This window comes from Oenanthe melanoleuca, chromosome 17, assembly GCF_029582105.1.
Source record: "Oenanthe melanoleuca isolate GR-GAL-2019-014 chromosome 17, OMel1.0, whole genome shotgun sequence".
Taxonomy (NCBI): domain Eukaryota; kingdom Metazoa; phylum Chordata; class Aves; order Passeriformes; family Muscicapidae; genus Oenanthe; species Oenanthe melanoleuca.
Window position 1 is genome coordinate 9,811,133 of NC_079350.1, and position 12,911 is coordinate 9,824,043.

The 12,911-nt window shown below is 49.6% G+C and overlaps 1 protein-coding gene across 3 annotated transcripts in view; it reads right to left on the reverse strand.

Moving 5' to 3' along the window:
• The window catches only part of PNPLA7 (patatin like phospholipase domain containing 7), a 123,437-nt gene that overhangs the window by 44,760 nt on the left and 65,766 nt on the right, over positions 1-12,911 (reverse strand). For all 3 annotated transcript variants that reach the window (XM_056504961.1, XM_056504960.1, XM_056504962.1), the window contains exons 23-26: positions 6,259-6,322; positions 5,056-5,224; positions 2,978-3,160; positions 1,984-2,102 (exon numbers count right to left, since the gene is read on the reverse strand). In XM_056504961.1, coding sequence (XP_056360936.1) covers positions 1,984-2,102; positions 2,978-3,160; positions 5,056-5,224; positions 6,259-6,322 — 535 coding nt within the window. The remainder of the gene's footprint in view (positions 1-1,983; positions 2,103-2,977; positions 3,161-5,055; positions 5,225-6,258; positions 6,323-12,911) is intronic.

A 12,911-nucleotide genomic window follows, 5' to 3' on the forward strand; every position in this document is an offset into this window, starting at 1 on the left:
AAGAGAAAGAAACGTCATCGTTCGTGCCCTGGTCACCTCCTGGTATTAAACCATTATGAGAGGCCTCAAGAGGTCACAAACACTCATGTTCCTTTGCAGGAATCCTGCACAAATCCCCACAGCAGGCTAAGTTTGTGTAATTCCTCAGTGTCTCCTCCCCCAGATGCTGCCTGCAGAGCAGGGCTGGTGTCCCAGGATCTTTATCCTGAGGGATCTGTCCCAGCCCAGGGACAGCTCCCAGATCTGCTGGATGCACCAGCACAGATTCCTAGAGTGGTTTGGGGTGGGAGGGACCTCAGAGAGCATCTCCTGCCTTGGGAAAGGTCTCTTTGCCCAGGCCAGGCTGCCCAGAGCCCAGCCTAGCCCAGCAGGATCCCAGAGCCCTTTCTAGCCCAGCCCAGCCCAGCCGGATCCCAGAGCCTTTCCTAGCCCAGCCCAGCAGGATCCAGAGCCCAGCCCAGCCTAGCCCAGCAGGATCCCAGAGCCCAGCCCAGCCCAGCAGGATCCCAGAGCCCTTTCTAGCCCAGCCCAGCCCAGCAGGATCCCAGAGCCTTTCCTAGCCCAGCCCAGCAGGATCCAGAGCCCAGCCCAGCCCAGCAGGATGCTCAGAGCCCAGCCCAGCCCAGCCCAGCCCAGCCCTGCAGGATCCCAGAGCCCAGCCCAGCCCAGCAGGATGCTCAGAGCCCAGCCCAGCCCAGCCCAGCCCAGCAGGATCCCAGAGCCCAGCCCAGCCCAGCAGGATCCCAGAGCCTTTCCTAGCCCAGCCCAGCCCTGCAGGATCCCAGAGCCCAGCCCAGCTCAGCAGGATGCTCAGAGCCCTGTTCAGCCCAGCCCAGCAGATGCCAGCCCTATACCCAGCCCAGCCCACGGGGTGCCAGCCCCACACCCAGGGAGTGCCAGCCCCACACCCAGGGAGTGCCAGCCCCAAACACACAGTGCCAGCCCCACACGGGTGCCACCCACACACACAGTGCCAGCCCCACACACACAGTGCCAGCCCCACACACACAGTGCCAGCCCCACACACAGTGCCAGCCCCACACACACAGTGCCATCCCCCACACACAGTGCCAGCCCCACACAGATGCCAGCCCCACACACACAGTGCCCCCCCACACACACAGTGCCAGCCCCACACACACAGATGCCAGCCCCACACACACAGATGCCAGCCCCACACACACAGTGCCAGCCCCACACCCACACAGATGCCAGCCCCACACACAGATGCCAGCCCCACACACACAGTGCCACCCCCCACACACACAGTGCCAGCCCCACACACACAGTGCCACCCCCCACACACAGTGCCACCCCCCCCACACACAGTTGCCAGCCCCACACACACACAGGATGCCACCCCACACACACAGATGCCAGCCCCACACACAGATGCCAGCCCCACACCAACAGTGCCAGCCCCACACACAGTGCCAGCCCCACACACACAGTGCCACCCCCACACACAGTGCCCCCCCCACACACACGGGGATGCCAGCCCCACACACACAGTGCCAGCCCCACACACAGTGCCACCCCCACACACACAGTGCCAGCCCCCACACACAGTGCCACCCCCCACACACAGTGCCACGCCCCCCACACACAGCTGCCAGCCCCACACACACAGTGCCACCCCCCACACACAGTGCCAGCCCCACACACAGTGCCACCCCCCACACACACAGTGCCAGCCCCACACACAGTGCCAGCCCCACACACAGTGCCACCCCCCACACACAGTGCCACCCCCCACACACAGTGCCAGCCCCACACACAGTGCCAGCCCCACACACAGTGCCACCCCCCACACACACAGTGCCGCCCCACACACACAGTGCCACCCCCCCACACACAGTGCCAGCCCCACACACACAGATGCCAGCCCCACACACACAGTGCCAGCACCACACACACAGTGCCAGCACCACACAGCCCAGCCCCACACACAGTGCCACCCCCCACACACAGTGCCAGCCCCACCTGGCGCCGCCGCCGCCCAGCACCAGCGCGATGGCGTTGCCCGTCAGGACGCGCGCCAGGCGGGAGAAGTCGGAGTGCCGGTCTGGAGCCTTCTGGAACACGCGCTCGTACATCTCCACCTGCAGGGGACAGCACGGTCACCGCACGGCCAGGCCACGGCCAGAGATGCTGCAGGGGTGAGGCTGGAGCTCCTTCCTGGGGGAACGTGGGGAGCTGGGGCTGCTCAGCCTGGAGCAGTGAGGCTGAGGGGCCTCACCCTGCAGGAGGGCTCAGGGCAGGCACCAGGCCCCGCTCCAGGGCCCAGCCACGGCACGAGAGCAACGGGCAGGAACACGCCCAGGAACTGAAGGAAGAATTTCCTTCCTGTGCAGTGACCGAGCACTGGACAGAGACAGAGACAGGCTCTGGAATCTCCCTCACCAGAGATAATCCAAGCCTGGCTGGACACAATCCCAATACTGCTCCCTGCTGAGCAAGGAGGTGGGAAGGAGCTCCAGTGGTCCCTTCCAGCCTGAAGCTGTCAGTGATGCTCTTACAGCTCTTCTTCAAAGGAACAGAGGATTCTGAACCACCCAAACAGTTCTAGTGCCCAGTGGCTTCTCTCAGTCTTTTATAGCTGCTGGGGGCAGTACAGAATTTCCTTTAGAGCTCTTTCTCTTCCTTGACAAGGATCTGAAGGTGTTGGGAAGCATCCCAGGCTGCCTCTGCCTCATGTTTAGCCCAGCTTTGGGAAGCACAGGGATGCTCCCAACAAAAAGGCCTCTACATATATTTCACTGGGACTCTGAGACAGTGATTACTCTTTCAGGATATCAAAAAGCCAAGTCTGCATCCATCAAGAAAACCTGGTCCCCTTATCCCTGTTCCCTAAATCCAACTGAGGCCAAACAGGTTAAAGGGAACACTGTGTGTGTAAGAATATGGTGGACTATCCTTACCCCAGATCCCCAGGTTACTGATCAAGGGACCAGCAGGCAAAGCAGGGATCTCTTACCAGCTTGGGCAGGCTCCTCTTGGAGAAGACTCTGCGTGGGCAGTGGATGTGCAGGTGAGCAGAACACCAGCTCCTCATGTTGAGCCACTCCACGGTGCGGGAGGGCAGGGGCCCGTCCTCCTTGTGGAGCAGGATCAGCTGCTTCTGGGCTCTCACTGCCGTGTTCTCCAGCATCCTCTCCAGCTGCACACATGGGCACACAGGGAAAGGGCAGGCAGTGAGTCCTGCCTGCTCCACTCTCAGGGTCAACTACAGCCCACACCCTCATTCCCACTGCATCCTACTCTGCACAGTCACAACCCCCAACATGACTGAGTTGGACAGCAACACTTAACCCTGGGCTTACACAGCACTCAAAAGCCCAAAATCAGTCAGGGATTCAAAGCTGAGTGTTTTTTACTTAAACCAGGCCATTAAAAGCACAGCCCAGGCAGGTGCTGCTCCTGCATGGGAGATGCTGCCCAAGTCACTCAAGCCCACAAATATTCAGTGATTTCTTCTTTCCCTTCCCATCAGTCCACTTTTTTTTTTTTCTCCTTGCATTCCTGATTTTGATTTTTTGTTGTTTTAGGCAACTGCTGGCAGCTTGTTCTGCCTGTGCTTCCTGCCTCCCACTCCACTCAGGAAGAGCCCACACAACAGGACACACAGGAAACTGCACGTGGGACCAGCCCAGGCTCTCTGCAGGTCAGACTCAGCACTTCACCATCCTAAAAAACCCCAACTGTGATCCCTTATTTTAAAATTTCTTGAAGAATTTTTGTCTGGTCAGATGACTTTGGTAATAAAATATAAAACCATAAAAATAGATAGTAAGGGGGAAAAATTATAGCTTAAGATCTGTAATAAAATATAATAAATAATTCAAACACTGCAATTTAGATCTACTTTTTCCTAAGCACACACCATAAATTTCATCCAGGCAGAAAAGAATTTCTCCCTCAGTGTAGAGACCCAAAGAAATTCTGGGCAGAAACACAAAGCTTCAAAGCAATTTTTGATTTACCATTGGCCAAAATGACTCTTTAGGGGAAAAGAACTTTGCTGGAAGTACTCCTCCATAAAACTTCCATTTCAGAGGACTTTCATGCAATTCTTTTGCTATTCCTAACAGGCATTTCTCAGGAATATTTCATTATTTGTTGGGAAGGATAAGGATTTGACAGGAAGATCTCACAGATATGTATAACAGAAAGATCTTTGAATGTAGAATCTGAAGGAGAAATAGAAATGAAAGCAAGTTTTGATATAGAAGAAAAGAATTGCTGAGCTAGTTTTCCTGGGTAACTAGGAAGGCAAAGAGCAAGTGAGTTGGAAGGGGCTTTTATGACTCTGAGCAAAGGATAAATCCACCTCAAACAAAAGATGTTTTTACCAAGCAAAAAGATTTTCATAGACAAACAAAAATGCCATGTTGCAAGTAAAGACCTCAGAATTTCCCACATTCTTTCCACATCATCCCTGGAGCTCCAGAGGAAACTGCACCTTCTCCAGGAGCACTGCTCCAGCTGAACCACATCTGCCCCTGCAGGAGGATGCAGCCACCATTGAATGGGACTGTGCCAACACCCTGACTGACTGACGGGTGTCAGCTTGGATTCTGACTCTGGCAGGGTTTGGGATTGTTCTGTGTAATACTGCATTGCTATTTGAATTTTCCTAGTAAAGAACTGTTATTCCTAATTCCCATATCCTTGCCTGAGAGCCCCTTAATTTCAAAATTACAATAATAATTGGAGGGAGGGGATTTGCATTCTCCATTTCAAAGAGAAACTTCTGCCTTTATTGGCAGACACCTGTCCTTCAAACCAGGACATTTAGTAAGAGGCACAGCAGAGAAATATGAACAGAACAGAGCTTGAGGACACACAGCTTGCCTACAGCCAGCAGCTCTAGGCTCACTCAGGACCCACAACTGCTGGAACCTGTCTGTGCAATAAACAGCATCTCCAGAGCTGCCTGAAGTCTCCATCTCTGCCTCACTGGGTGTTAAACCCAGGAAAACCCAGGAGTGTGAAGCAGCCTGCTTTGAGCTGGGCTGCTCCCAGAGGCAGGGGAAGCAGGAGCAGCTGGCACACCTCTCCCACAGTGGGCTCCTGGTCGCCCAGCCCCACGATGAGGATGCAGTCGGCCTGGCGGATGCAGCGCTGGGTCCAGGGGGTCAGGCTGCTGTCAGCCTGGTACAGCACAATCCTGTGGATGTCCTCCTGCTGGCCCAGCCAGCTGGTCAGCCTGTACTCATGGATGCTGGGGAAACAAGGAAAGCACAGAATTCCACCAGTGAAATCATATATCATATCTATATATATATCACATCTCCTGTAAATGTGGTATTTGCACTACTTAATTAGTGGCTTGTTTGTAGTATTTTTTAGGATTAAAAACACCAAGGAGATTAATTTTTTCGTGTTGGGGGCTTGGTTGTTTATTAAATTTTATTTAAAGTACAGAGAGTTTAGCAACACTTTTAGCTACCAGCTAAAAGTGAGCAAAATGGAGGTGAACCTAGCTAGTTACAAGGCCTTTTAAAGCTAAATAAGTAGTGCAATAGAGAACTAACACGTGTATTATTTATACTTTTGACCTAATAACCAAACTCCTGTGACCCACAGTATAGCACTAACTGTCCAACCAGGAACTGTTACCTGAAATCATGAAGAACACTGAAAGAAACAACACCCAAAATCTTCCATTTTGTCCCACACTTATTCCTACATTATAAAAACCCCAAATTTAAAACCCTTCACACCATGTGAAATCACACATTTCTATTTAACTACACACTCGTGATTCTAACTCTATCACTCAAATTTGGAAGTGTTCTCCAAGGCTCTCAAGTCAAAAGCAGTGTTTTCCTGGGGGTCAGCGCCAGAAAGTACAGAAAGCTCTAAAATCCCAGTTTTCTGGGATCCAACAAGCTCCCAAGAGAAGAGGGGGATCTCATACAGGGAGAGAACAGCATTTCCTGCTCAGCCAGGATCTGCTCCCAGCTCCTGCTGGCTCTGTTTCTCCAGGATTGATACCATTAGACAAATACCAAGGCAGTGATGCTTCCACAGCATCCCTAAGCATGAGCACACTCAGAGCAATTCAGCTTTTCCAATTCCAAAAGCAATAAAGGAACTGTAGAAAAAACCCACCCACACCTGCACCAAACACTCCTGAACATTATTGCCTCCAACACCTGGAGCAGAAGGCCCAGAGTGTGTGGGAAGGCAGGATTCTGTTCCCAAACTCTGTATTTTAGGAGCAGCCCAGTGTCTGTGGGATGGGGCAGGTACCTGTCGAGAGCAGCAGAGCCCAGGCGCTGTTTGATGTTGTCACTGGTGAGCAGCAGGGCAGGACCTGGGGGAACAAGGAATTTCACCTGTGAACACCTAAATCTGAGCTCCTGGAGAAAACTGTCCAGAGAACTGTGGCTGCCCATTCCTGGAAGTGTCCAAGACCAGGCTGGAGAGGGCTTGGAGCAACCTGGGATAGTGGAAGATGGGGCAGGGACACAAACTGCAGCAGCAATTTGTGCCATATGTGGTGGAAGTTGCAGAGTGACTGCAGCTAAATTAAAAAAAAATGCAAAGAAAAGAAAACAGAAGGGAATAACTGAGAAAATATTACCTGTGCCTTATTAAGAGAGAAACTCACATTTACAAAACATGACAGAGCAGTCACTTTGTATTCATGTTTGCATTGTGCAATCCCTCATTGTTTCATTATCAACAGAACTGAAATTTATGTACTAAGTAACAAAACACTTCATTATGTGAGGTGTCTCAAGGCAAGGCTATAATGTGCTCAGTAAAAATCAAGGAACTGCGAACAACCAACATGGGAGAAGGTCACAAATTCACATCTGTGTTCAAAAAGCAAAACCCACAGGTACAGATCTGGGACTGGCTGTCCTGACCTCCAGGGTCAATTCATCTCCCCCTCTGTGCTCAAGTCCTGCTGCAAAGGCTTCACTCTGCTTCAAGTGACTTTACTCTTAAGACTTGAAAAAGTTCCCAAGTGTCATTTTCCATCTTGTACTTTCCAATACCCAAATAACATTTTCTCTTTGCTACATTGATTATCAAGGAAGAGCAAACAGAAATGGACAAAAATATCCCATAAGCAGAGACCAAAAGATAAAGCTGGTGAGAAAGCACAGAAAGGAGGATGACTCAAGAACAAAATTTGACTTTCCCATCCTCCAATAAAAGTTCTGGAATTGGTTCCTATGGAAGCAACAAGTGCCAAGCAGAGGGAATGAGCAGAATTCCCAGAGCAGATCTGGGCTCAGCCTGCCCTTCCCTCCTCCCTCTGCTGCTCCTTGAGCCATCCAACAGCAGGAGCAGCCCCAGGGCTGGGGCAGGGCTGTCACCACATCTTTAACAGGGCAGATTCTTTATTCTGACTCACTGTTCACCTGCTGTCAGTGTTGGTCTGGTGCAGCTTTGATGGGATAAGAGAGGGATATTCCCCAGAGGGAACAGTGATGGCACTGCACAGGAGAGAACAGCAAGAGCCAGGGTGCAGGGCAATTCTGCAAGCATTCAGCAGCTGAGTGATCATCAGTGTTCATTAAGGTGTCAGAGTTCTCAGTTAAATAGAAAAGATAGGTGGATTAAAATTGTATTCCAAGGATATATGGCTCACAAAGCTTTCTGGCAGTGGTGGAAGTTTAGTAGGCAAAGACAAACAGCCTGGAATGCCAAATGAGCTGAGGAATGCAATAAAAATGCTAAGCAAGAGAGACAACACCAGGGAACAGTGCACTGAGATCAAGCAGCATCAGCCCCTGGTGATGCCCTGGGGCCTAGGGGGACACCACTAATCCCAGGGGACACCATCAAAGCCAGGGACCTGCAGCCAGAACAGCTTTCATCCATGGGAGAGGCAGAGTTTGTGGGGCTGGGGTGGATCTTTGTTCTCCTTCAGCCAGAGGCACCTTGACCATGGACAGCACGTGCCCAGCAAGCACCAGAAAAGACTTGGAGAGACCTAAAATCACATCCAGACCTCACCTGTGAGGTGGGAAAGCAGCAGCTCACAGACCAGGACACAAACAAGGGTGCCCAGCCAGCCCCTGGCTGTGCCAGCCCAGCTCCCATCCCTCCACATGCCAGGGACAGACTCCCAGACCTCACCCACCCCAGCACGGAACACGGAGCTGCTTCCAACAGAACCAACTTGTCTGGTCTCAGAAATACCAACCATCTGCTCTGCACTCCCAGCTTCTAGCAGGCTCCCAATTAATCAGCCATTAAACCCCCTCCATTAATGTGACCAAGAACACCAACATATGTGAGCTCAGAAAACAGAAGCAACAAAAGTGTTATTTCAACTGAACTGCTGCAAGCAACCAAGGCATGAAAAAACAGCATTCCTTCCCTGGAGGTTCAAGGCCAGGTTGGACAGGGCTTGGAGCAAGCTGGGGAGAGGAATGTTGGATTTGTCTTTACAAACATGCTGTGGGGCTGCTGGTAAATAAAACCAGCACTGAGAGAGAAAAGAAACAATGGGATGGATTCCACTGATTGATGAGTGGAAAAAGATATTTGCCTTTACAAACAAACTGATAAATGAAATTGGATAGATGAAAGAAGATGAAAAAAGCAATGGGGAGAAACAATGAATTCTGTAAGAATTAAAAGTTAAAAGGGAGGGTTGTACATTAGAGGGGAATCTCAGGTATCAGGTGTTTGGGAAGTCTGTGCCTCTCAAGTACCTCAGCCCATGGGGAAAGAGAGGGAAATTGGGATAAAAAAGAGGCTGTATCCTCCAAAAATTGGAGAGATCCCAGGGGATGCCCCATGGCCTCTCCCTTTATTGGAATAAAGCAGAAAGGACTCCTCTGCCTCCTTTTTGGACATAAACCTCTGGTGTTTGTGGATTAATTTTCCTGACACTGGGATAGTGGAAGGTGTCCCTGCCCATGGCAGGGGGTGGGATGAGATGGGTTTTAAGGTCCCTTTTAACCTAAACCATTCCATGAATCTGTGATGATTCCAATCCCTCAAACAGCCACACCTGCAGGCAGGAGTGACCAGGCCAACGTGTCAGTGCATCCTTGAAAAGCTTGGTCACATCACACACCTCTAAGCACCCTCTCCAAACCTCATGGGCAGCTTCAGCTGGAGCTGGCATCAGGGGCACATCCCTGTGTTCTGTCAGCAGGATCAGAACAGCTCCAAGTGAAGAACAGGAGAGGTGATGTGAGGTAACATGAAATATTCCTCCAAGTCTGTGTGTGTCTGTGACAGCAGCCAGCAGCAGATTGCTGGGGAGGAGCAGAGGGAAGGAAATCTGAGTGCCATTCCCTGAGCCTCCAGCAATCTGCAGCTCTCTCAACCTTTTGGATTTCTAAGCCTGAGGTGGTGACTTTCAGTAGCCTGGGGGATTTTTTGTCAGCCAAGAGCTCACAGGGATCCTGAAACCCAAGTTTTCTGTGCTTCAGGTGAGAGAACTGCAGGCAGTGGCCTCTCCCCAGGCTCAGGGATTGTGGTTTCTGGGAAAACCTCCTGGAGCATCTAAAGCTGTACTCCAGAGCCATCTGTTTTTCAGTACAGAACTAAGAATTCCATGAAACAGGAGGGAAGGGAAGGAAAAGCTGGCAAATACCAGAGGTCTGGTTCATTTTCTCTGCTAACAAACAAGGGCACTGAAGAGAAGGGCTGCAGCAAAACTTCCAACCTGCCCCAGAGAGGGGAAAAAAACATCACACGAGACACAAAACCTCCCTTTCTTGCCAGTGAGCAAGATACTCACTTTGGTCATTTTTTTCCCCACAAAACATCAATTTCCTAAGATCTGCAGGAGCAGAAGTACAGGTGTCCTAATTCCAAGTCTAACAAAACATGGTCCAAAAGTTGCCTTGAGAAACGAGCAGCCCAGAGGGCAGAGTGATTTCTGAGGCTCAGAAATGGTTTCAAATCCAAAATGCACTGTGGGAAACTTTCAGCAGAGCAAATTTGCTTGCTTGGACTCCATTAAAAGAAAATTTACTTTGGTCCTAATAAAAGTCTACAAAATTATGTGGCAAAGTCACATAATTGATAAATGAGTTGGATGTCAGAGGATCTTGCCCAGAAAAAAATACTAAATTGTGCCAGGGTTCAGGCACCACAGTGAACATTTCACATTTAAATCTAATCTGTGTGTAAAGACAGGCAGAACTGTAATTAAAAACTCCAATAAATTATTAGCAAAGATTTTTCAGTGAGTTTTCCAATACATTATACATTTTTAGAACTGAAAAGAAGGAAAATTTAAAGGGCAGAAGGGAATGAGAGAGACACATATGTTGGATTTGAATCCCTCCCTACTTCAGTTTGAAATTCTATGAGATCAGAGGGCTCCCACATAGAACCAGAATTTGCACAGCCATGTGGTGCCTTTTAACTGGTCTCAGTAAAGGAACAAAAAATAGTCAGGAAAATACTTCTGAAAAATCTCAATACTGCAGAAGAACTTCTTATCAAAAGATGCTCTCAGCTCCATCAGCATTAAGAGGAAAAGAATTAATAATAAAAATAGACATCATGAACACTGACCAGAATTCATCAGCATGATGAATTGCATGGCAGAAAAACCTGCCCCCCTTCCTGAGGGGGAAGGAATTTTCTGTAATAAATATATTAAGTTGCAAAAGAAAGCTAAAACCAGCTGCTCTCCCCACGTATTAAGGCTGCTCTCCACTGCTCTGGAACATATTTGAAGCCCAGAGCAATGAAATTATGTGGATCAAATGTTAAGTATGGATTAAATGTTAAGTCAAGTATTGTAATCAGATGCTGCCATTTAACTTTCAATTAGAAAAAAGGTTGGTTCAAGGAAAAAACCCACAAAAAATTAATACAAAAAACCCTGTGAATAGCAGCAAATCTTCAAAGCAATTTTCCAAACTGAGAGCTCCTTTCAGAGAAGATTTTCAATTAAGCCTCTCAAGGACATTAACAGCTCTCATTTCCAGAGCAGGGCAGGTCTGGTCCCAGCTCCCACCCTAACCCCAGAGCAAACCTTTCCCCATGGAATCATGGAATGGTTTGGGCTGGAAAGGACCTTAAAACTCATCTCATGGGCAGGGACACCTCCCACTACCCCAGGTCCTTCCAGGGATCCAGGGGCAGCCACAGCTGCTCTGGGCAACAGGTTCCCTGATGCAGGTGAATAGGAAAACAGCCTGAAAACAAATCAAAATTTCACTCCACTACTCACAGTCCATTTTCTGTAGCAGCAAGTTGGAAGAAAAAAAAAAAAAAATTCCAAAACTCATCCCCTTCCCCGAAAGCAGCAGCTGCACGTGGCTCCCAGAGGAGGAACAGCCAAACAACCTCAGCCAGGGGGTAGAGGATGAAATACAAAAGGTACAAGGTAAAAAAAAAATTAAAAAAAGGAGGTAAAAAACAAAGTGTTGCTTTTAGGCTGCCAAGAGCCCCGGGGGAGCAGTGCAGAGCTCCGTGGGCTGGGCTGGTGGCTCTGAGGCCACAGAGCTCCTGTGCCAGGGGTGTTTGGGAGCAGATGGCTCCCTCTGTTTTCCTACAACACTTTCCTCTTCCCACTGCAGCCGTCTGCTCCCTCTTGGCAGCAGCTTCAGGTGCCAAGGGTGCACAGAGCCACCCTGAGCTGCCAAGCACTGCAGGGGAGGAAAGGGAAGGGTGAAGGGGAAAAGCCAGGTGACCCCACCAAACCCCTCTGGCACCTGCCTGCTGCCTTCAGCCCAAATGGGTGTTTTTATCCTGAACAGTCCATCGACCTACTTAAGTTTCTGTTTGTTTTATTTACAGGCTCTCAGTGTTGTCACACATCAGAACAAGTTGGCACTGATCCCTAAGGAGTCCCCATTAGCAATACAGCTCCATTATGGATGTAACATTTTTCTGCCATCTCCAAAATAAGAGGAATCTTCAAACACCCACAAAACAGTTCTCACTGTAACAAGTCTCTGCCATAAGCTGCACACAAATTCAGGCTTCAGAAGGTTAAAGAGCTCAAGCACCACCAGCTTTTTCCTGTGCCTGCTCACCCAGAAGATTTTAAAGCAGAAACAGGAGTGTCAGCTCCAGACACCAAAAGTCAGAAAGAAAATTACCAATAAATGTTAGTGGTTACACCTCAAGCATCACATAACTGGTACTTTTAAATAAGCCATGAGAGAGCAGATTAAGAATTTCTCAAAGGACTACAGGAGATTCACTCAAGAGATCTGTAACAGCATTTGAGGATGAGAAGAGGAGGTTCAGGAAATGTCAGACACCACTAATGAACACAAAATGAATTCTGAATTAAATGCATGGGTTTTGTGAGGAACTGGAACTTGCACAAGCAACTTCAGCCATGGATAAAGCAATTAATGACTCAGCTGTGAGCTGAACACATGGTTTTGTGGGCATGAGACAGACAAACAAGCTGGCAACGAATGGGACAATGATTTCAGACTAAACTTTGGATTTCCAGTGCCAGTCTGGATCTCCTCCATGAGCCTCTTGCACCAAGTCTTATGCTTACCACTCATGCACAACCCCAACACAAAGAAACTGCCGAAGAAACACTTTGCTGGATGAAGCTTTTCAGCTGAGGAGGCCTGAAGGACTCTCAGCCATGAGCTGGAGATGCCATGGGTGCCCTGAGAACAGAGCCCTGCTGTGGGATGTGTCTGTGGGGAGCTGGGGGCAGCCAGGACAAGGGACAGAGAGGCTGGTGAGTATTTCCAAGTCATTAAGACAAAAAAAGTTTTCCACTCTAATTAAAAGCATGTTAAGGCTGGGAATAGAGAAGCAAGAGGCATGAAAAAGGCTGATCCTGACCACTGCTGCAGAATAACACAATGGTTGGGGTTGGGAATGACTTCAAAGGTTACCTGTCCATGGACACACTGCACTATTCCAGGCTGTTCCAGCCTGGCCTTGGACGCTGCCAGGGATCCAGGGGCAGCCACAGCTGCTCTGGGCACCTG